At 52.7% G+C, this 21,892-nt stretch overlaps 1 protein-coding gene across 1 annotated transcript; it reads left to right on the top strand.

The window, feature by feature from the left end:
- The first annotated feature begins 138 nt into the window (after window positions 1-138).
- ARHGAP1 (Rho GTPase activating protein 1) lies at window positions 139-18,073 on the top strand. Its single transcript, XM_068555599.1, has 13 exons — window positions 139-218; window positions 3,781-3,962; window positions 4,185-4,280; window positions 10,977-11,064; window positions 15,062-15,193; window positions 15,570-15,656; window positions 15,857-15,955; window positions 16,333-16,440; window positions 16,520-16,596; window positions 16,771-16,848; window positions 17,239-17,367; window positions 17,551-17,654; window positions 17,799-18,073. The coding sequence occupies exons 2-13, from the start codon at window positions 3,830-3,832 to the stop codon at window positions 17,967-17,969; spliced, it is 1,302 nt and encodes a 433-aa protein (XP_068411700.1). The 5' UTR covers window positions 139-218; window positions 3,781-3,829; the 3' UTR covers window positions 17,970-18,073.
- Window positions 18,074-21,892: the final 3,819 nt, after the last annotated feature.

Raw genomic sequence — 21,892 nt, 5'->3', positions numbered from 1 at the left:
CTCCTCCAGGCGGGCACGTAAGCGGGCACGTAAGGAAGTGGGCGGGGCTCCTGGGAAGGCCATGTTTGGACCGGGCAGTGGGTCGGAAGTGGGTCGGAGGTGTGGCGGAAGTGGCTGGGGAGTGAAGCGACAGGGAGGGGGTGGTTCCCATTCGACCGCGGAGCCGGATGTTTGCCTGTCTTTGACAGGCGTGGCGGAGGGAGCGGTGCCCCACCACGGTGAGCTGCGGAGCGCGGGGTCTCCCTGGGAGGTGGTGGGGGAAGGAGAGGGACTGGCCTGGTCTTCTGAAGGGTTGGGATACGGATGGGGAGGATCCGAGCGGAACCGAGGAAGGGAGTAAGGGTGGAATGGGGCCTGGGAACCTGGCCTTCCTGCTGCGGGGATTCGGCCCCCCTCGAGGGTCTGAAGTGAGAGGACTTTGCTTCCTTGCTGCCTTCTTCCTGGCCTCCTCGCTCGCTGTCATTGAGCAAGCTCGTGGGAAGGGGAAGTCTCCCTGGTCCGACCTGGGGAAGAACTAAGACCAAGAAATTTGGGGGAAGTATTCCACCTTTGCCACTTATTAGGCCACACTTTCATATCTATTTTTTAATTTGTGAAATGGGATAATTACACCCAATCTGGGTTTTGTAAACCATGAAGCTCTATGCAAATGTGATTGTAGTTAAAAGTTTTGCTGTTGTATTGTGGGATTTGAATTTTCACAATTCTGGAGCCCCAACTAGGAGGGCGATCCCCAGGCCAGAGAATACGATTTTAAGTTGTTATTTCAGTTGTCCACGAAGGAGATTAGGAGAGAAGCTTTACTTTGCCCTTTTGTAGAACTTTGAGAATCGCTTGAATGACAGTCCATTAGAGAAGTATTGAGGGATTGACCTGCACAAAGCAACCACCTTAAGGTAGACATGGATTAAAATCTTGACCTTGCTATATGACCCTAAGCAACTTGCTTACTTTTTCTGGTCCTCGGTTTCTCAAACTGTAAAATGGGTTTGGTAATACATACCTCACTGGTGCTGTTGTGAAAAGATAATTTGTATCCAGTTCATGGTGCTTGGTTCCCTTTTCCTCTTAGGATACAAACTGATTTGTTCAGTCATTCAGCAAATGACTGAGCATCAACTCTGTGCCAGATGTAATTTTGAGTAGGCAGGGTTTCTTAAACGGGAAAGAGGGCCTGTGAACCCCTTAAAATTTCATGCAAGATTTCATGCATGTGCTGATTTTTCTTAGGGAAAAAGTCCACAAATTTCTTCAGAATTTCAGAGAGCTCTAGGACTTCCCAAAGGTTAACACTTCTGCCTAAAGTGATTCTTGAAGATTATTGTAAAGGTAGAGATTTTACCAACTGAGAAGGGAAAAACTAATCTGACAATAAGGAGTATTTTGCAGAGTGGAGCAGGACTTGTAAGTGACAGGAGTCTTAGGCAGCCAGGATGCTTCATTTCTACTACTTTATGTTAGAATTGCCCCGCACTAGCTTCCCTCACCCCCCCCACCCCCCCCACTGAATGGGAGCTGAGCTTCTGGGCTCACAGAGGGCAACAGCTGTGGGTTGGAGGGTAGTGAGGGAGGCTAGGCTGGCTGGGAGGTGGAAACAACTGTGATTAGTTGTGCTCGAAAAGGAGCTTATGGGACGGGGGAGGGGTCAGTTCTGGAAGAACTGACAAAATAGAAGAGTTACTGGAAGAGGTGGAGTTCAAGCTCGTCTCCCTTTTAGAGAGTGTCCCTCTCTGTCCCTCACACATACTTCAACTCCCAGCTGTTCCTTCTAATCCCGTTGTTCACTTCAGCACAAGTAATTTAGAATGCTGGAGAATTATGTTTCTGGGAGGAGCCTTCACTTCTGTAGATGAGGAAATTTAGGCCTAGATAGGAAAAGGACTTGCTCAGCATCTTTGTGACTCGGTCAGGGCTATAATCCAGTTCTTCATGTATCTCATCCCATGTTTTTTTCACTGCATCAAGCACCCACTGTGTGCAGAAAGACTTCTCTGGAACTGCTGTGGGCAGGGCTGAAGGAGCTCTTGGTGCCTGGGCAGTAACCAAACAGAAGGGATGGAGAGAAGGCTCAGGCCTGGGGAGGGTTACTGTGAGCTAAATTCTGTCCCTGTTACCTGGCCAGGGGCCCCTTTGGGGGAGCCCTCACAGCTTCCTGGTTGAATATGGGGAGGAGCTTATAGCTGAATCAGGTGTGGATTTCTCAAGACTGAGGGTTGCTTGGAATGGGGAGCTGGGGTGAGGGGTACAGCAGCACTCGCTGGGAGATAAGCATTCCCAAACAATAGAGAACTTCTTTCTCTGTGTTTGTGGGAAGGGACTTGTATTTTGGTAGTGAGCAGTGAATAAGGGTAGCAGATAAGGCCAGAGGAGAGGAAGAGGAAGAAAAATAAGTTGGTTTTGTTTTTTTTGTTTTTTTTCTGGCTGTTTGGCGGCTCAGTTTTGGCTCAGGAGCTTCAAACAGCTTTTGCCACTGAATCAGTGTGGTTGCCCTGGTAACAGGGTAGTTGTTGCTAGGTCGTTGCTAAGTAAGTAAGTAGGGAGCTGCTGGTTTGCCATCCGGATGGAGTCTTTGCTGTGATGAGCGCAGGCGGTTGTCACATCGCTCAGAGGTGTTCAGGATCTGGATCTGGGCCCACAGTTCTCCTCTCTTCTCCCTACCCACGCCTGGGTCTTGTCTATGCTCCTTATCTGCCCTGCTGATTCTGTGACCATATATGTCATTTTTTGAGGCTCCAGGAATGCACTGGACTTAGAGCAGCCTCTTTGGGGTTGGTCGAGTGGGTTGAATTGAAACTCCCTCCCTCACACATATGGTGGGCTTGTGAAGGGAGAGGGATTGGCTTCTGGTTAGGGCTGAGGGCAGAAGGTGCCTCCTCCAGGCTGCACTCAGCCACATCCTTAAGGCCACACCCCAGACCTGGGCAAACCCAGTTTCAGAGTTGGCTCCTCTCCCTCCGCGCATGCAACAGCTGTTGTTCTGTTTTCCACTTCCTGGATCTCTGGACTCTGGGTGTCATGGGCTTCCTCCTTATCCACTTGTACCCCCAATCCTTAAGGAGGTCTGTTGATCTTTCCCACCTTGAAACTAGTGTCAGGAGCTCCCCCCAGAGTAGATTGGGCTTGGGAGCCTCCAGGAGCCTGCAGATTGTCACAGTGACTGGCAGGAAGATTCCATTTCCTGCTCCTCATTCCTGTCCTGGGGCAAACCCAGCTGGGCCCCTTGGCCATGGCCTTTTTTTTTAGGTCTTATGGTCTCTGGCCACCTCCTCTTACCTGGGCCAGGAGTGACGGATGGAGTAGCCAGGGCCACAGCTAACCTTTTTCAGGCAGGGGTTTGGAGCAGCCCTGTGCTCCTTAGATTCTTGCAATATCTCTTCCCCATCACTGCTGGGGCCTGGGAAGCTTCTGTGCTCTACGACCCTGGAGGAGAGGGGCATGGCCCTTGAACCTCTGCAGTTGGGACTGCTCGACTGAACCAGCTGGGTTGTGGGCAGTGCAGGGCCTGGCACAGCTGTTCCTTATCCAGCTGGAGGGCCTGAAGGCAGGCACTGAGCTGTGCCACCCTATGCCCCAGCTGCCTTTTCTGGCAACATGCCAGAAAACTGTGCAGCCAGGAAAGCCAGGAGGAGCTACATGGAGCTCTTGGCAAGGATGAGAAATGTTGAGGAACAGGGACAAGGGAGCTTGGAGGAGGAAAGAGTGGGAGCAGGAGGGCTTGCTATAGAAGTTATGGGTGAAAAGAGTGTGTCACTGACCTACCAACTCCCTCCTGTCTCCCAGGGTTCTCTTCAGGTTCTGCAGCGTGAAGCTGTGGGGCAGAGGCTTGGCCATGGACCCACTCTCAGAGCTGCAGGACGACCTGACTTTGGATGACACCAGCCAGGCTCTGAACCAGTTGAAGCTAGCCTCCATTGATGAGAAGAACTGGCCCTCAGATGAAATGCCCGACTTTCCCAAGTCAGGTGGGTACGGCTGGATCTCAGCAGCCATAAGCGCCTTAGAAGGGGAGACCCCCTTCCTGTGGAAGGAAGACCCCAGGAGGACAGGATGCGGGCAAACAGACCAGCCCCAGGGTGGGGCTGGGAGCACAAGCCTTACTGGGGGGAGGGCCAAAGAGCACGAATCTCAGGGAGAAAATTGTGCCAGACCCCCAGATGATCCCCTGACTTTGCTGTGTTCCTCAGATGACTCCAAAAGCAGCTCCCCGGAACCTGTCACACACCTGAAGTGGGATGACCCTTACTACGACATTGCCCGGCACCAGATTGTGGAGGTGGCAGGTGAGTACACCCAGCCTTGCACCTTTTCCCTCACAGTCTGCATCCCTGGCTTAAGGAAGCCAGGCCCTCCTGCCTTAGGGGAAGGGGCTGCAGGGGAGGGGCCGGTCTGACCCCTGACCCTGGGGCTCTTGAGGCTCCATGGATCATTCATTAAAAATACAGACTTGATTGTGAGGGCCACTTGGTCTGTTCACCTGCAACCACATCCTGACCTGTGACCTCATCATCTCCACTGGCGGATGGCGTGTGGGAGGCACTGTGAAAGCCCTGGATTTGATTTCCAGCTCTGCAGTCTGAGCTCATTTCTTCCTCACAGGGTTGCTGAGAGGATGTCAATGGTGAATGTATATCAGGGCCTAGCCCACAGCCAGAACGTAGTTGGCCCTCAATTAGTGTTCATTCATCTCCCTTCTCTTTGCCCTCAGGTCAGCTTTTCTTCCCCATCAGTTATTGGGGAGCAGGGAGGTGCCAGTCCCTCCAGGGAAACCCTACCTTCAAGGAAGTCTGGAATGGCAGAGCCTCCTTCCAGAAGTTAGGAGCCACATGACTCCTGGAGCATCAGGTTCCCCGCAGATGTGCTACCCTGCTAAGAATGAGTGCGGAGCCCCCCTTGGGTCTTGGCCTCAGTGAGCTCCCGCCCTCCTGTTCATAATGCAGGACCCAGAAGCCTCCAGGAGCAAGGGAGGTAGCAGAGATGTTGATGACCTGATTTCTGCCTGTAGGGTCCTAGTGCTAGAAGAGGAAATTGGAATTGTAGGATCTTTTGTCTTTTCTTCAGCTGTAAGCAAGGATGGCAGCACGGCCCTGCCCTGAGGCATTGGGGTGGGCAAGGGGAGCCAGGTAGCTTGTGGCCCCTGGAGCCCTGAGTGGTGCTGGCTGAGGGGGCCCTGGAGGCATCCGGCCATAGGGAAGCAGCAGGGAGCTCCGTCTCTCCTGAATGCTGGGCTCAGGGAGGGATGGGGCAGTTGAGAGGGTTGTTCCTAACGTCAAGGTGTTTCCTTGGCATCTGTGTTCCTGATGCCTGCCCTGGTCTGGATTGGAGGACTTGGCTATGGCCTCTATCACCCCTACAGAAGCAAGGCTGAGAGTTCTTTTTTGGCCTGATACTGCCCTGAGTACAGGAGAGTCACTTGAAGGCTCAGAACTTTCCTCACTCCTAGAGATGGACCTGACTGGGGCATGGGGATGTCTGATATGAAGGAGTCTCTCTGCTGACATCCTCCTGGCTATGTGGCCAAGTCACAAGGCAGAGCAGGGGAGACTGCCCCCATCCCCACCAGGTGACCCCTGCAAGCAGAGCTGCAACATGTTTCTGTTTCTCCAGGGTGCGATGAGCCTGAGGGGGCCCAGCCAGGTAGGTGTGTTCCTGGCTTTCTGTGCTTGGCCTCTCTGGGCTGTGGATCAAGAAGGGCTCTTGGTGGAGGCCAGGTGGAGCCAGCTTAATTGCAGCCCCACTCTGGGGAGCTGGGAGCTGGGAGCTGGTGGTACTTGGGAGCTGGAAATAGCAGGGGATTTATGGGAGGTTTGACAGGGTGGGGACTGTGTGGGGAGCCCACACATCCAGAGCCCAAAGGGAAAGGAGCTCCAGGGGAGGGGGACCTTGTCCATGGGGGTCGTGGGGCTGGCTGTAAGCAATGGCCTGGCCTGAGCGCTGGCTCAGGGCTCCTCTGGTGGGGTGTCCCCCATGTGTATGCCTCTCTGCCTGCTGAGAAGAGTTTGGATTGGCACCGCCAGAGCAAGAGTTGCTTGATGAGGCTATGGTGACTTCCTGGGAGGCCAGTTTCCTGGCCTTGGAAACCAGAGAAAGAGCCCATGTTGGAAGGGAGGATGGGTTATGTCCCCAACTCCTCTGTAGCCTCTGTTCTCCTTGCTGGCAGTAGCTGTCATGCTCCACGGTCAAACCTGACTGGTCCACGTGGGTTCTTTCCAGTGGTGTGCTGGTAAAGGTTTAATAGTTGGCCCTCCAGAAAGAAAAAAAAGAAAAGGCTATTATTTGTATTATTTGTAACATGTGTAATTTCTAACTACAAATAGCAGACTTCTAGCCACCAACGATGATGTCAGCTGGCTTGCAGTATTCCTGACAATTTCACATTTTCACCAATGTGCCCCAGACCCCCACCTCCCATCTCCTTGGTTGGCCTGCTCTCAGGTCGCAGGAGTGCGCTGGTCTGGCGGGTCCCAGAACGCCTGCTAGAGGAGCTGCTCTGTTGCTGATTAATACCCAGGTTCCCCTGGGAAGTTCCTGATCCGTATCTGGGGAACGCAGAGGTTTCATTCTCCGGCGGCTGGTCTTTTCCTGGTGCTTACCACAAACGCTGTGCCTCCTTTTTGAGCCCTCTCCCTCAGTGCTCTGGAGCCACCAGTGCTGCCAGCTCCTTCTTTCCCTTCAGTTTCCAGGGTAAATCTGTTTGAATCTTCTGAGATCAGGAGGGGACTCCCAGGCCTTTTTACACATGCTTCTTGTAGGAGTAGGAGCCGTTACCCTGCCTGCTGGCAAATGCCCGAGCCACTCAAGGACTTGGGCAATGGGACTCCATTCCAGGGAGGAGAGGACGGGCTAAGCCCTGGGGTTGCCCATGTCTCGTTCTTTGCTGGTCTGGGAGTCTTGCCATCCAGTCCCTCTCTGAGCCCCCTCCTTTGTCCCCCATCCCCATCCTGACTTTACTTGGCATGCATTTATAAAACACCTACTTTGGGAACAAGTCCAGTAGTCAGCACTGAGGATTTAAAAAAAAATTTTTTTTATTTATGCCTGCGTCAGGTCTTAGTTGAAGCACGCGGGATCTTTCATTGCGGCGCATGGGCTTCTCTCTAGTTGTGGCGCATGGGCTCCAGAGCACGTGGGCTGTGTAGTTTGTGGCATGCAGTCTCTCTAGTTGAGGTGCGCGAGCTCAGTAGTTGTGGCGTGTGGGCTTAGTTGCCCAGCAGCATGTGGGATCTTAGTTCCCCGACCAGGGATCGAACCCACATCCCCTGCATTGGAAGGTGGATTCTTAACCACTGGACCACCAGGGAGGTCCCCAGCATTGAGGATTCATTGAGGAGAAATGCACATTCCCTCCTTCAAGGAGTGTACAGTCCAGGGAAGCGGTTCTTGAAACTGGTCAGGAGTCCTCCTTGAAAATAGGAAAGGTGTGGACCTCTTCCCCAGAAAACACGTGCATGTGCTTGTAATATTTTTTATATTACATCATGACATTGGTGGATGCCCATCGATGGAAACCTGGTTGAGAACCCAATTTCCCATTTACAAGTTGCTGGGGCAGCTGAGCGGTGGAACTACAGGCCTCTGGCCTCTCACCTCAGTTGCCTGCTTAACCAGTTACCAGCTCTGTAAATACCAGAGCCCTGTGAGCTCAGACTTTCTGCTCTGCCTAAGTCCTCAAATCTGCCGGCCAATGAGGGCTGCCTTACTGTTGGAGGGCAGTGATGAAGAGAATCTTTTAGAATCCTCCATGCTCCTCACAGCATTTTCTGCTATACCCTGGGCATTTCCTCAGCTTAGAGGGGAGTAGACAGATGATGTCCCCCCGCCCCACAGGCTCATAATAGAAGGCCCAGGGGTTTCTGAAGCTCCAGGTTGTCCACGAGGGTGGGCTGGCCAGTCTAACCCTTCATCCCTGCCCACTGCCAGTCTGCTCTTTCTTCTGTCAAAGCCTATGGGAAGTGAATGAGAGCAGGCCACAGAGCCACCCCCAACTGGCCTGGAAGGAACCCAGCACCTCAGGATCTGGTCCAGGGTGTGGAGGGGAACAGGTGACACCTGGTCTTTCAAAATAGACCTGCTGCTGGACGGAGCTGTACCGTCTCCTCCTCAGACATGCCTGCAGAGGGTTCTCTGCTTGTTAAGTCTGGAGAAATTCTGCCTCAGGCTTTGGGAAACTGTCCAAAGCAGTCTCATATCCCAGATAACATTGTGAGCAAACTCAGAAATAGAACCGTGCATACCGTGTAATGCCGACCTGTGACAGGCTACCAGCGTTTATTGAATACCTGCCACGTTGCTGGGCTCTGGACCATCTGGACATTTAAAGATGGACAAGACAGTCCCTGTCTTTGAGCTGCTCACAGCCACTAGAGGAGACAGACACATAAATAGTTACACAGGAGAGTCAAAGTGTTATGACGGAGACGGGTGATGGTTCATGCTGGGAGCTATGAAAAGGGACAGCTAACCTGCCTGCGGGGAGGAGGAGGGGACACAGGCTTCTGGGAGATTATGCCTGGGATGAGTCTTAAGGATTCAAAGGAGTTAGCTTAGAGGAGGGGAGCAGAATTGCCTAGAGGAAGTCTGTCTGGCATGAGAGACAGAGGCTAAAGCCACCTGCTGCGGACTGGGCCAAAGGTGTGCATGGTGTGAGCCTGCAGAGGGGGTTGGCGGGGCCAAGCCTCAAAGTTCTGTGAGCCTTTCTAAGGGGCTTTTATACAGCTTGGGGTGGTGTTCGGGAAGAAAGGAGGAGTCAAGGCAGGAGAGTCAAGGGCAGGTAGATGTTTCTAATTCTCCAAGGCTAGAAGCTGGGGCAGTTTAGAAAGGAGAACGGAGCCTCTCTCTGGGCTTGGTGGGCCAGGCCTCAGACGCTTACCCAGGAAATTCTTGGAGGGTCCTGGCTAGGGCCAGCAGAGGCTAGGCAGTGTTCTGGGTGGAGATGGGATCATTGGAGGGGTTGATCCAGAGGCTGGACACAGTGGGAGACTGCTGGGAGTGAGGCAATAGCTCAGGCCAGAGCACCAGGCTGGGCCACCAGCAGGGACTGGGGCCATGCTGCCCACATTCCAGAAGCCTTCCTCAGCCCCTCCACTGAGTCTTGCCCCAGCCCTTGAGAAAAGGGTCAGAGCCTTGGCAACCACTTTGGAAAAGCACTGAGTCCTGGGTTAAGTCACTGACCAAGAAGGATCATCAAGATCACGGTTTATTTAACATGGAGAAGACACTCAGCAAGTTGTTGGGGAACCCCTGAATCCTCAGAGGTAGCAGGAGGACAGACTGTGTGGGCTGTGTAAGTGGTCTTTTTATATGCCTCTGAAGTAGTGGGGATTAGGCAAGAATGACTCTGGAGAGGTGTGAGGGTAAAGATAAAGGGAAGGGCCCTGGGACATGGGGGAGTGGGGACCAGGCCTTGTCCCCATCGAGCTGTGCTTGGAGTCCCTGGTCCACACTGACCCTGGAAGAGCATCTCACCTTGGGAGGCTGTGGCATATGTCTCAGGAGCTCCCCAGCTTCATGACAAAGCCAGATGATCAGACCATGAAATAGTGACTAGTTTTGGACAGACATCCCTCAGTGATTACACTCAAATGAGCACCTTCCCAAAGTGTTACAAACTCCTCTCTACTCCATGTTTTTTAGAATATCCTTAATGAGAAAGGAATGATTTTTAGAAATGTCCAGAGGTCAATCAACTGTGGCAAATAATTCTGGCAGTAAAATCAGAAAGTGTTGTTAGTAGTCAAGAACAAGACATGACTATTAAGTAATCACACTGATTTCCTCATTGGCCTCAGGCTTTCTGAGAAGGTAGCTTCAAGAAGTTTTTCAAATACAGGCTGCTCAGAGGAGATGCTTCTGGAATAGGTGTGGAGTTTTAAGATGATGTACGGCAAGATAACAGTTGCTTTGGTGGGTGTGACTTTTTTTGTTTTCTTAGTTATGGTGAAATTTACATAACAAAATTAACCTTTTTTGGGGCTTCCCTGGTGGCGCAGTGGTTAAGAATCCGCCTGCCAATGCAGGGGACACGGGTTCGAGCCTTGGCCCAGGAAGATCCCACATGCCGCGGAGCAACTAAGCCCGTGCGCCACAACTACTGAGCCTGTGCTCTAGAGCTCGCGTGCCACAACTACTGAGCCCGCGTGCCACAACTACTGAAGCCCGCACGCCTAGAGCCCATGCTCCGCAACAAGAGAAGCCACCACAATGAGAAGCCCGCACACTGCAACGAAGAGTAGCCCCCACTCACCGCAACTAGAGAAAGCCCGTGCACAGCAATGAAGACCCAACGCAGCCAAAAAAAAAAAAAAAAAAAAAAAAAAAAAAAATTAACCATTTTAAAGTGTATACTTTGGTGGTATTTAGTACATTCACAATGTTGAACAACCACCACCTCTATCTAGTTCCATCATTTCATCCATTTCATCCATTGTTTCACCCATACCAACCCCCATAACCATAAGCATCAATCCCTATTCTCCCTTCCTCCCAGCACCTATAACCACTAATTTGCTTTCTGTTGTTACAGATTTACCTATATAGCTCATATAAATGGAACCAAACAATATGTAGCCTGTTATGTCCAGCTTCTTTCACTTAGTATCATGTTTTCAAGGTTCATTCACAATGTAGCGTGTTATCAGTACTCCATTCCTTTTTATAGCCAATAGTCCGTTGCATGGATACACCACATTTTCTTCATCTACCCATCCATTGATGGACATTTGGGTTGTTTCCACAGGCATGACTTTTTAAGAAGTCATGTTATTTTTTTGTGCCCCAGCTCTGTAGCCCTGAGACCACCTGTCCCTCTTTCTTCAGTGACACACCCTTGAGTGCAGGCACCTGCCCAGAGGTCTGTCCGCCTGGGCCACTCTGGCCCCAACGCTAAATGGTACAGTCTCCAGGCCTGGCCTTTCAGATCCTCACCTGACTTCTCTTGGCTTATTGTTCACCCACTGTGCTCCATCTTTCTCCACACCTAGGAGATGACAAGTATGGGCGGAAGATCATTGTGTTTAGTGCCTGCCGAATGCCCCCGAGCCACCAGCTGGACCATAGCAAGCTCCTGGGGTGAGTACCCATGGGGAAGTGATGGAACCCGTGCTCAGATCCTCACTACGGCCTGGAGCCATTTTCTTTACTGTCCCTTCCTGCCCCAGGGGTACCAAGCCTCCCTCAAGGCCTCCCCTTTTCTAGTGAGGGAGCCATTTTATATTGAGAGCACTGGGCCAGGAGTCAGATCTGGTTTCTAGTGCTGGAAACCATCTGTGTGACCTTGGAAAGTGTGTCCATCTCTTTAAGCCTCTTTTTCTTCACTCTTCTTAGGGAATAATAATACAGCCCTTGTTCCTCATAGGCGTGAGATACTGCATTTGAAAATGCTTTGAAAAGTAAAATACCGTCCAAATGTGAGGACTGATTATGATGACGATATGGTGCGCTTCTGAGGCAGTTGCAGTTGTTCATCATTTACATGAATAGTTAGTGTTATTTTGTGCCAAGTCTGGTGCCAACAACTTCTGTACCTATCCAGGTTCTAATAGCTAAATACAGGTAATAGCTCTGGTTGGTCTAGAAATCTCCTGATGCAAGTCCGAAGGCTGATTGAAAGCAGGAGTTTGACAGACTGTGTTCTGATAAGTGTTCATCGTTGAGCCACCACTAGGCCAGTGCTGGGCCCACAGCAGGTGCGGGATCCCTGGAGGCAGAGCCATAACTGACTTCCTCCTGAGGCTCCTCAGTGTGTGTACAGTTTCCATCTTGCACTGCTTTCCTGACACTTTAAAGCACTCCCTGCAATTGCAAATGTCTGCCCCGCCCTTACCGGCTCTTTGGGATCCTGAATGGTTGTGTGTGTGGAGGGGCTGGTGTGGGGTTGGGGACAGTCCGGGGCTACGGCAACAGAAGGGGAGGGCCTGACTGCAGAGCCTCTGCAGGCCTGTGAGCCAGGGCCAGGCCCGAGTCTCCCCAGCTTTGTGTGAATGCTTTCTCTCTGGTCTCCTGAGCCCTCCTCCCACTGCTCCTCAGCCGTGCAGGCAGGCAGAGCCTTGTCCAGGCCCATCATGTGGCCCAGCCAGGAACAGGCCAAGGAGCCCAGCCTGAGGGTGGCTGAGTCACATGTCCTCCTTTCTGGTTTTATTGTCACAGCATCTGGCAAGGCAGGTGATAGACTCCTGGCCACATTATGGGCTGAGTGGGAGGAAGTCAGAGGAGGTGGATGGGAAAGCACCCAGCTTTCAGGAGAGAGCTTGCTGAGCGAGGCTGCTCCCACTCTGGGGCTTCGTCTGCCTTTGGGAAGCCCTCTGTCACCCGTCCTGTCCATCCTCCACTCCCTCCCAGCGGGATCTCCCCGCCACCACCTGGCCGGGCAGGGAGGCGCTTTCATCATGCATCAGTCCTGTCATCTTGTTTTCAGTCAGATTATCTCAGACTTGGCTTTTCCCAGCTGTCCAGCCAGATCTGGGGGGTTGAAATAGAAAGTGCCTGAAGCTTGGATGCAGAAGACCAGTTAAACTTCAACTCTGCCTCTTACTAGTTGTGTGCTTGGGGTCAGGTCTCTCCTGAGTCATGTGAAATGTCATTGTATTCATTTGTAAAGTATCACAGATTTCAAGAATGTAGAAAAATGTCGATAGCTATTAAGAAAAAATACAGACAGCAATTAACAAAGTCTCCCATAAACCCACCACCCAGAGAGAAAACCACTGTTAACATTTTAGTGTATTCACTTCCCATTTTTTTTCTATAACATATGCAGAACTCTATAGTCAGTTTTGTATCTTACATAATGTTTTTATCTTCTGAGCATTAAACATTCTTCAAGGATATCCTTTCAAAAAATTTTATTGACGTATGTGTATCCAGAAAAGTGAACACATTATGTATACTACTTGATGAATTTTCAAAAACGAAATACACCCATGTCATCCACACCTACAAACTTCCCTTTGCTCTTCCAGGCAGTACCCCAAAGGGTAACCACTGTTCTCACATCCAACTTCACAGATTGGTTCTGTCTGCAGAAACATCCTGTGAGGTATTCTATTTATACCTCTCCTATGATTTATTTAACCAATATTCTTTGCTGCTCATTTTTCCCCCCCCATTATAAAACAGGCTATAATGAACAGCCTTTTACAAAAACATTTCTGTTCATCTCTGATTAGTTCCTTGGGATAAATTCCTGGACATATTTTTATCAGGTCAGAGTATGAACATTTTATAGCTTCTGATAAACATCACTTTATTGACCTCCAAAAGGTCATAACATTCATCAAAGGATGAGTGTATTTTCACTACTACTTTTGCTATTTTATTTATTTATTTTTATTTTTATTTTTTGCATGGCATGCGGGCTCTTAGTTCCCCAACCAGGGATCGAACCCATGCCCCCTGCAGTGGAAGCGCAGAGTCTTAACTGCTGGACTGCCAGGGAAGTCCCTAACTTTTGCTATTTTATAGTTGCAAAATGCCATCTTTTTATGTGACAGCTCTTTTCAAACTGCAAAGTGCTCAATGTGTGTAAGGGGTAAATTACTGTATAGTGATAATGATGGGAATCAAGATAATAAATCCAGCATAAGACACCTCACATGTCCGCCAGTGCTGGCACCCATGGACCAATGTTTAGGTTAGCCTCTCTGGGATAGGTCAGGTTGTGTCTGGGCACTTAGTCACATCCTTGGGCACTTCCCAAGGCTCCTTCCCGGGCTTCCCTGGTGGCTCAGTGGTTAAGAATCCGCCTGTCAGTGCAGGGGACGCGGGTTCGAGCCCTGGTCCAGGAAGATCCCACATGCCGCGGAGCAACTAAGCCCGTGCGCCACAACTACTGACCTGCACTCTAGAGCCCGCGAGCCACAACTACTGAAGCCCGCGCGCCTAGAGCCCGTGCTCCGCAACAAGAGAAGCCACCGCAGTGAGAAGCCCGCGCACTGCAGCGAAGAGTAGCCCCCGCTCACTGCAACTAGAGAAAGCCAGTGCGCAGCAACAAAGACCCAACGCAGCCAAAAATAAATTAACTAATTAAATAAATTAAAACAAAAGCCGTCAGATTTCTAATTAATAACTGTAAGCTTTCCAAATCATTAAAAAAAAAAAAAAAAAAGGCTCCTTCCCTTCTTTCCCTCCTCCCCTCCTTTCCCTCCTCCCCTTGGAAGCCCTTAGCATTCCTGCACGCCCAGCCTCCCAGCCTGGAGTGGTGTTCCTGCTGGGGCCTGGGAGCTGTTGGCCAGCCAGAAAGAGGGTTTTCCACTGGGCTCCTCTCCCTTTCTGGAATTCATGTTCATTCAATTCATACTTCTCCACCTCAGGTAAGCCCAACACCGGTATGTGTGTTTGTGTTGGGTGGTAGGTATTGTGTTGTGAGCATAGGGAACTTGAGGTGTGGGTCTTTGGTCCACAGAACGTCCAGTGACTGGAGCAGGGGAGGGGACCCTCTGACCATCCTGATCCCCTTTCGTGGGCACAGTGTTCTACAGACAGCGCTGGGAGTGTAAAAGGCAGAGCTGTCCCATGATCAACAAGGCAAAACTTGGAGTTAGTTCACCTCCAGTCCCCACCACCACAAGCTGTGTGACCTCAGAGAAGTGCTTGACCTCTCTGAGCCTCACTGCCCTCGCTCATAAGAAGGGGATAGTATTGGCCTCCGTTATAACGAGGAAGGCATGAGATATTGCATACAAAGTGCTTGGTAGACACTAAGAGCTTAATACTGGTAAATGGTGACTGTCATCCTTACTGTTGACTCGGGGCAATCCTGTGAGTGAAGTGTTATTCCCATTTTTACTGCAGGTATGTGAGACGGCTCCAGTTAGAGTCCTGGTCTCCTGACTCCTAGTCAGTGCTCAAACCTGAGAGCTGCTGTTGTTCTTATTATTCCTCCACCCAGCCCAGCCACTACCTCGTTCCTCCTCCACCCCAACAGGGTGACTGATTATGCAGCCAGAACAGACAGGGCAGGAGAGGGGCTGGCGGAGGCAGGAGGAGGGGATTCCTGGGGCACTGGTTCTGTCTTAATGGGGCCCCACTTGCATACAGGGCAGGCCTGAGTGGGGCTCGTCCCTTACAGGTACCTGAAGCACACCCTGGACCAGTATGTGGAGAGCGACTACACGCTGCTCTACCTGCACCACGGCCTGACCAGCGACAACAAGCCCTCCCTCAGCTGGCTCCGGGACGCCTACCGGGAGTTTGACCGCAAGTGGGTTAGGGCCTAGGAGGAGCTCCAGGGCCCGGGGGCCAGCAGCTCTGCCGGGTTCTGGGCTGCCCTCTGCTTGGGCAGGAACATATTCCATGCCGGGGGAGGCGGGTCGCCCCCACCTGGGTAAACTAAACACAAAGAGTCTCAAGTTGGAATGGCCTGGGCTTAAATACCAGTTTCTCTACTTACTCGCTCTGTGACCTTTCATCTTACTTAACCTCTCTGAGCCCGTTTCCTAATCTGTAAAATAGGGCAACAATGGCACTTACCTCGCAGGCTTACTATGAGTCATCAAATCAGTAACTGTACATTAAGAGCTTAGCTCTGTGCCTCTCCTACCACGCCCACTCCTGAGTTCCCCGTTCTGCCTCTGCAGGTACAAGAAGAATATCAAGGCTCTGTACATCGTGCACCCCACCATGTTCATCAAGACCCTGCTCATCCTCTTCAAGCCCATCATTAGGTGAGTGGGCCCAGGGCGGGGCACCCGTCTCTTGTGCTTCCCCTTGAACTGTGAAGCAGATACCTGAGGAAGCCAAGCATCCTGGGGACCGACCACTTTGGGGCTAGGCCTCTGTCCGATCTGGGTGGGCTGCTGAGGAGAAAGTGGAGGCCTGCTGAAGCAGGCCTACCCTGGACCCATACCCTTTCTTCCATCGGCAGCTTCAAGTTTGGGCAGAAGATCTTCTATGTGAATTACCTGAGTGAGCTGAGCGAGCATGTGAAGCTGGAGCAACTGGGGATCCCTCGCCAAGTGCTCAAGTGAGACCGGGGTGCGGGCTGTGTGTGCCCACTGGGCACATTGTCCACATATATCATGTTTGTGGGGGTAGGATGTGCCGGCCAAGGGGAGAAGCAGCCTTGAGAGCGCCAGGATACACAGGGGAAGGAAGCAGATGTGATGAGTAAGGGGCAGCACATGGGGTCAGAGAGAGCAAGTCCAGATCCCGTATCTGTCAGTGAAAAGCTCTGTAACCGAATCTCTTTAAAGTCTTCACTTCTGTGTAAAGCTGGGTTGGTGGGAGGAGTGAATGAGGTGATCCATGTTAAGATAGCACAGTAAGTGCCTGACAAACAAGAGTTGCCATAGTGACTGCAGAGCCAGGTAGGGGCCCTGACCCTCCCCGCTGCTTCCCCAGGTATGATGACTTCCTCAAATCCACCCAGAAGAGCCCTGCGACAGCCCCCAAGCCCATGCCACCACGGCCCCCTCTGCCCAACCAGCAGTTCGGGGTCTCGTTGCAGCAGTGAGTATGCGAAAGGTGGGCGGGGCTGGCACCTGGGGACCAGGAGGGCTGCAGACCCATTACTGCGTTGTGCCCACAGCCTCCGGGAGAAGAACCCAGAGCAGGAGCCCATTCCGCTCGTGCTGCGGGAGACCATTGCCTACCTACAGGCCCACGGTGAGTGCCGGGGAGCCCTCTCCCCTCGGGAAGCTGCTGGGCAGGGCTGGGCAAGGTCCCACGTGTACCAGCACCCACACTGACCCTGACCGGGACCCCAAGACACAGAATGGGTGGGGGAGTCCGCACGTTGCCCCAGAGCTCTGAGACTCACCAGGCCCCACTGTTTCCCAGCTCTCACCACTGAGGGGATTTTCCGGAGGTCGGCCAACACCCAAGTTGTTCGGGAGGTGCAACAGAAGTACAACATGGGTGAGTGGCCCCAGGGATGTGTCGAAGCCCAGAGGGCCAGTACAGATCGCGCGCACGCGTGTGTATGTGCGTGCGTGTGTGAGGTTTCTGGGGCATTTGGTATAATTACATGGGTCTCACTCCTGCCTGGTTGTCCCAGGCCTACTTTCTCGTAGGTCAGGCTTCTGGAGCCTGGGTTCAGGGTCATTCGGAGGCGAGGAGTAACTGGTGTGTGCTCGGGGGCCCCACTCCCCAGATGGCCTGACCCTGTGCCCCCTGTCTCAGTGGGAGGAGGAGGCTTGTGGCCAAGGGTGAAGTCAGGCTGTGGGGCCTGCTTGGCCTCCGGATTGGCTGCTGGTCTCCAGGCTCGGCCCAGCTCCTCCCCACCCTTCCTCCCCTCCCCACCCCCAGGGCTGCCTGTGGACTTCCACCAGTACAATGAGTTGCACCTGCCAGCGGTCATTCTCAAGACCTTCCTCCGGGAGCTTCCTGAGCCCCTGCTCACCTTTGACCTCTACTCCCACGTTGTGGGCTTCCTCAGTGAGTGCCCCTTTTCCCCCTCTCCAGCTTCTGCAGGTTGGGGTTGCAGCTGGACTCAGAGCAGGCGGGCTTGGCCTCTCCTTCAAGGAAAGCCTGGTTGGGTCTTCCCCCTAGCCTCATGACAGGGCTTCCCGAACCAGTCCGGCCATGGGCCCCTGTGACCTCGGCCCCCATTCCTCATAGACATTGACGAGAGCCAGAGAGTGGAGGCGACGCTGCAGGCCTTCCAGATGCTGCCCGAGGAGAACTACCTGGTGCTGCGCTTCCTCACTGCCTTCCTGGTGCAGGTGAGACCTCGGCCTGGGCCTCTACCGCTTACCTGGAGGAGAGAGGGAGGAGGAGTTGCCCTGGCTGCTGCTCCTGGGTGTGGTTGCCAGGCGTGGGAGGCGGCGTCTGTGGCTTCCTGCTGCAGCCCCCTTTTCCTTCCACAGATTTCTGCCCTCTGTGACCAGAACAAGATGACCAACACTAACCTGGCTGTTGTCTTCGGCCCTAACCTGCTGTGGGCCAAGGATGCTGCCATCACCCTCAAGGCCATTAATCCCATCAATACCTTCACTAAGTTTCTCCTGGATCATCAAGGGGAGTTGTTTCAGCCCTGACTCCAAGGGGCTCTGAGCCCAGCCCCTGCCCCACCCGCCCCCTTCTCTGATAGCCCCGGTTTGGACTCTTTCTCTTGGCTTCAGCCTTACGGGAGCCCAGGGCTCCTGCCCAGAAAGGGGCTGTGAGCCCCCTGGAGACAGAAGCTGGAGCCAGCCAACTGGACAGCTCCTCCTCCCCTTCTGTCCAGCCCACCTCACCAGCCCTGGAGGCCTCGCTGTAACCACAAGACGTTTTTCTTCGCCTTATACTTCTCACTGCCTCTTTGGATCCCTGGCTCCTGCCGGGCTCTGCAGAGCTGGCCTTGGCTCTTCAGGCAGGAGGACTGGCCCCAGCAACCGCTTGCTTACCTGCTTTCTCCTGCCTCTTCCCCTGGCAACTGGAGATGCCAAAATCACTGCCGGCTGGGCTGGTAGCTGGGGCTGGTCCTCCCCTTCCCGACTGCTGGGGAATGAAAGGCTGAGCTGGCCTGCGCTGGCCCTGCTGAGACTCCTCCCTGTCTGGGTGAAGGCCTGTTCCTGTCCTCCCCTCTGATGGCTCAGCCTCTGGTACTTCCACAGTTAACGAATGACAGCCTGGAGTCCTGTGTCTGCCTTCTCTTCCACACATCCTGGGTCAGCCTTTCCCAAGTGGTACTGCCCCCAGGGTGTCTTAGCCCCCTGGTTCTGCCAGGACTGGCAGCTTGGATGACAGGGCTGAGTCCCAGCATCCGTTCAAAATAGACACCCCACTCTCACCCCTGAGAGCCCCCCAGTGTCTGGTCAGACCACTGACAAGCAGTCCCCACCCACTCCACCCCCCATGCCTTGCCTCCCCTCCCTTCCTACTTGGACAGATCCTTAGCCACATCTGTTGTGGAGTCACACTGGTCCCTGCTCTGGCCAGGGGTGACTCAGTGCCTCAGGATCTGGGGTGGCTCCTTCCTCCAGTTTTGGACTCCTGGAGGGGCTGGGTAGAGACTTTGCTAATTAGATTGGCCCCTGCCAGGTAAGTTCTAGCAACCTCCCCCTGGACCCTGATGATGATGGATATCCCTCTTTCCAGCTGTCCCTTCCCGGTGAACCACCTTCCTGCAGCCTTGGCCAGAGCCTGTACTGTGGCGGTCCTCACTGACCAGTCCTGCCCCATCTGTGAGCTGGGTGTGGCCTGGGCCTGACCTCACTGGGCTCTTTTCCCAAGACACTAGCATGTCAGGAGTCCCAAGGCCTGGTGTGGCTGCTGTCAGTCCCTGTGTCTCCAGGCCAGGCCCAGGCTTCTGCTTTCTGCCTTCCTTCCTTTGTATCAGGTGTTGCTCAGAGCCCCATTTACTGGGCAGCCTCGTGGATCTATTTGGTCTCTCCCCTGTCCACCCCCCAACTGGTCTTTACCTGGGGGTGGGGGGACTTGTACTGTGAATCAAGCGTTCACATTCACAGTGACTTCCTTGGCACCAATCATGTATTTCACCTTTGCACTTTTTATATTTCAATAAAAATGGAGATGGAAAACTGCCCACCTGGCTGATAAGGAAGTGGGCATGGAGGCTCATAACTGGGGGGGGGAGGTGTGGTATGGTTGCGGAAGAAGAGCAGATAGGGCTTCAGGAAGTCCCCTCCCCAGTCAGTCTGACCCCTTCCTCATCCTGCTCACTTGTGAGCCGGTATGAAGCCAGCTTTCTGACCATATTCCAGGCTTAGAAGTGTGCAGTCACCTTCCTTTTTGCACCTGTAGCATTCCAACTGGCCACCAAGTGCTATATCCTATAACCAGCACCTCTCTCCCCAAAACAGAGCAGACTGTGGTGGACCACAGCACAGCTTTAGAGTGAGACCAGGGTTTGAATCCTAGTTCCATCACTCACAACCAGCTCTAACTGGTAATTGTCATGTAACTGGTCCCATGTCCAAGACTGCTGCTTCATTTCTCTGAAGATCAGACACACAGTCGTCCCTATGTGTGGGGGACTGGTTCCAGCCACCTGACCCCGTGACACCAAAATCCAAGGATGCTCAAGTCCCTTCTATCAAGTGGTGTAGTATTTGCAGTATAACCTACACACATCCTCTCTTTACATCATTTCTCGATTACTTATAATACCTAATACAATGTAAATGCCATGTAAATAGTTGCCAGCATGCAGCAAATTCAAGTTTTGCTCTTTGGAACTTCCTGGAATTTTTTTTTTTTTTTCCAAATATTTTTCTATCCAAGGTTGCGGGAACTCTCGGGTGTGGAACCCACAGATGCGAGGGCTGACCGTAACATATACACTACATAACAGAATGAGTGCCCAGTGGGAACCAGAATGATGGGCATTTCACAGAGGAATGAAGTGATAGTCCCAACTTTGTGTAGCAGCCAGGGTTGGAACCCTCATCTCCCAGCCATTCAGGTCCTCCCCACCCGCCCCTCAGCCTGAGAGCCTTGGCTGTTTCCACCTGCCACCTAGTCACGTGGAGGCTATGAAAGATCCAGCTTTCCTCTTTCGAGCAGTTTTACTTTGCTTTAAAGGTTAAGATGGTAAAATTTATGTTACATGTATTTTACTACAATTGAAAAACACATGGTTTGTCACAGGGAGGGCAGGCCAGAATTCCACTTGGCACACTGGTCAAGTTCCAGCTGTCTGCTGCTTGCCTGCTGACTGCAATCAGGAGGCTATGATGGCCTCAGTCAGGCCTGTTCTTTTTTTCTCCTCATTGCTTGTTTGGGCTAGGGAAGCCGAGCCAAAGCTGCAGGATCAAGACAATGGTTATAAACACGGGCACTGAGCTCCAGGAAGCCAGTCCGCCTGCACAACTGTGACCTTCGTCCAGGTAGCTCAAACAGAAGGCACTGGCGGCCTGTCTCCCTGGCTCTGCTCAGCTCTAAGCTGGGTGACTATTTAGAACAGAAGGGCAGTGACCCAAGGAAATGACAAGACAGGGGAGCAGGAGACGGAGAGCTGTTTACTTGGGTTGGGCTCCTGGCAGGGCCTCTGCTGAGTGACTCAAAAGCCAGTTTACCCCTGCCTTGGCAACAGTGGGTCTCTGGGGGCAGAGTGTAGTGAGTAACATGGCTTAAAGGGGTAGGACACCATCAGACGAGGGGCAATTGAACACTTTGCTTTTGGGGGACCCCTAACTGAAGGTGAGGACTCCAAGGACAGTCTTTCCACCACTTCTGACCCAGGAGTTGGATGCGTGGTCAGGTATCATGGTCAGCGTCACATGCAGTTCACTAACAAGCAAGGGCTCCCAGGGCCCAAAGCGGCAGCAGTGGGCAGGCCCATTCTTTTCAGCCCCAGGTTTGAGTTCAATTTAGAACTTTCTAACTAGTCCTTTTCTGCCCTGGGGCCTGGCTTCTGGCCTGAAGGGCGTGGGAGGCAACCAAGACAGCACTTGCCTGGGTTTGTCAGTCTCCAGCCTCTAGAACCACCTCTTCCTCTGGGACACCAGCTCTACCTTCCACTGCCTCCCGCCACTGCAGGCAAAATTGGAGGAAGGAGCTGGCTTTGCCAGGGCTGACACCTGCCATGGAAGCCCCCAGGGGCCCAGGCAGGAATAATCCCCACAGGGCTCTTCTACTTTTCCTGGCTCCTCAGAGACCAGCCCAGTGCCCTGGCTCCAGCTGTTTGTCAGATTGGGGCAGCTAAACAAACATGCATGGGACCTGGACTTCTGCTTACTTCACTCAGTCCCTTCCCTTCTGTCTGGTTTGCTCGGCCACAATCCCTCACACCAGATCAGCAAATATCCCAGCAGTCTGGGTAGTCCCCCGCCCCCTGCTTGGCCTCTGCTGGAAACATGGCAGGGACCTGTCAGTTGTCTTTCCCTCTGAGCCAAAGGCTGTTGCCCAGGGTGAGTGGTGAGCTGTGCTGGGTAGGAAGGAGAGAGAGCTGAAGATAACGGTCTACCCATTCTGAGGGTTTTACTATGGGCGTACCTCACATGCACGTCTACTTCAT

The sequence above is a fragment of the Eschrichtius robustus genome, chromosome 11 (assembly GCF_028021215.1).
Source record: "Eschrichtius robustus isolate mEscRob2 chromosome 11, mEscRob2.pri, whole genome shotgun sequence".
Classification (NCBI taxonomy): Eukaryota; Metazoa; Chordata; class Mammalia; order Artiodactyla; family Eschrichtiidae; genus Eschrichtius; species Eschrichtius robustus.
Note: the sequence above shows the minus strand (reverse complement) of the source record. Positions and strands in the feature narration are given on the sequence as shown.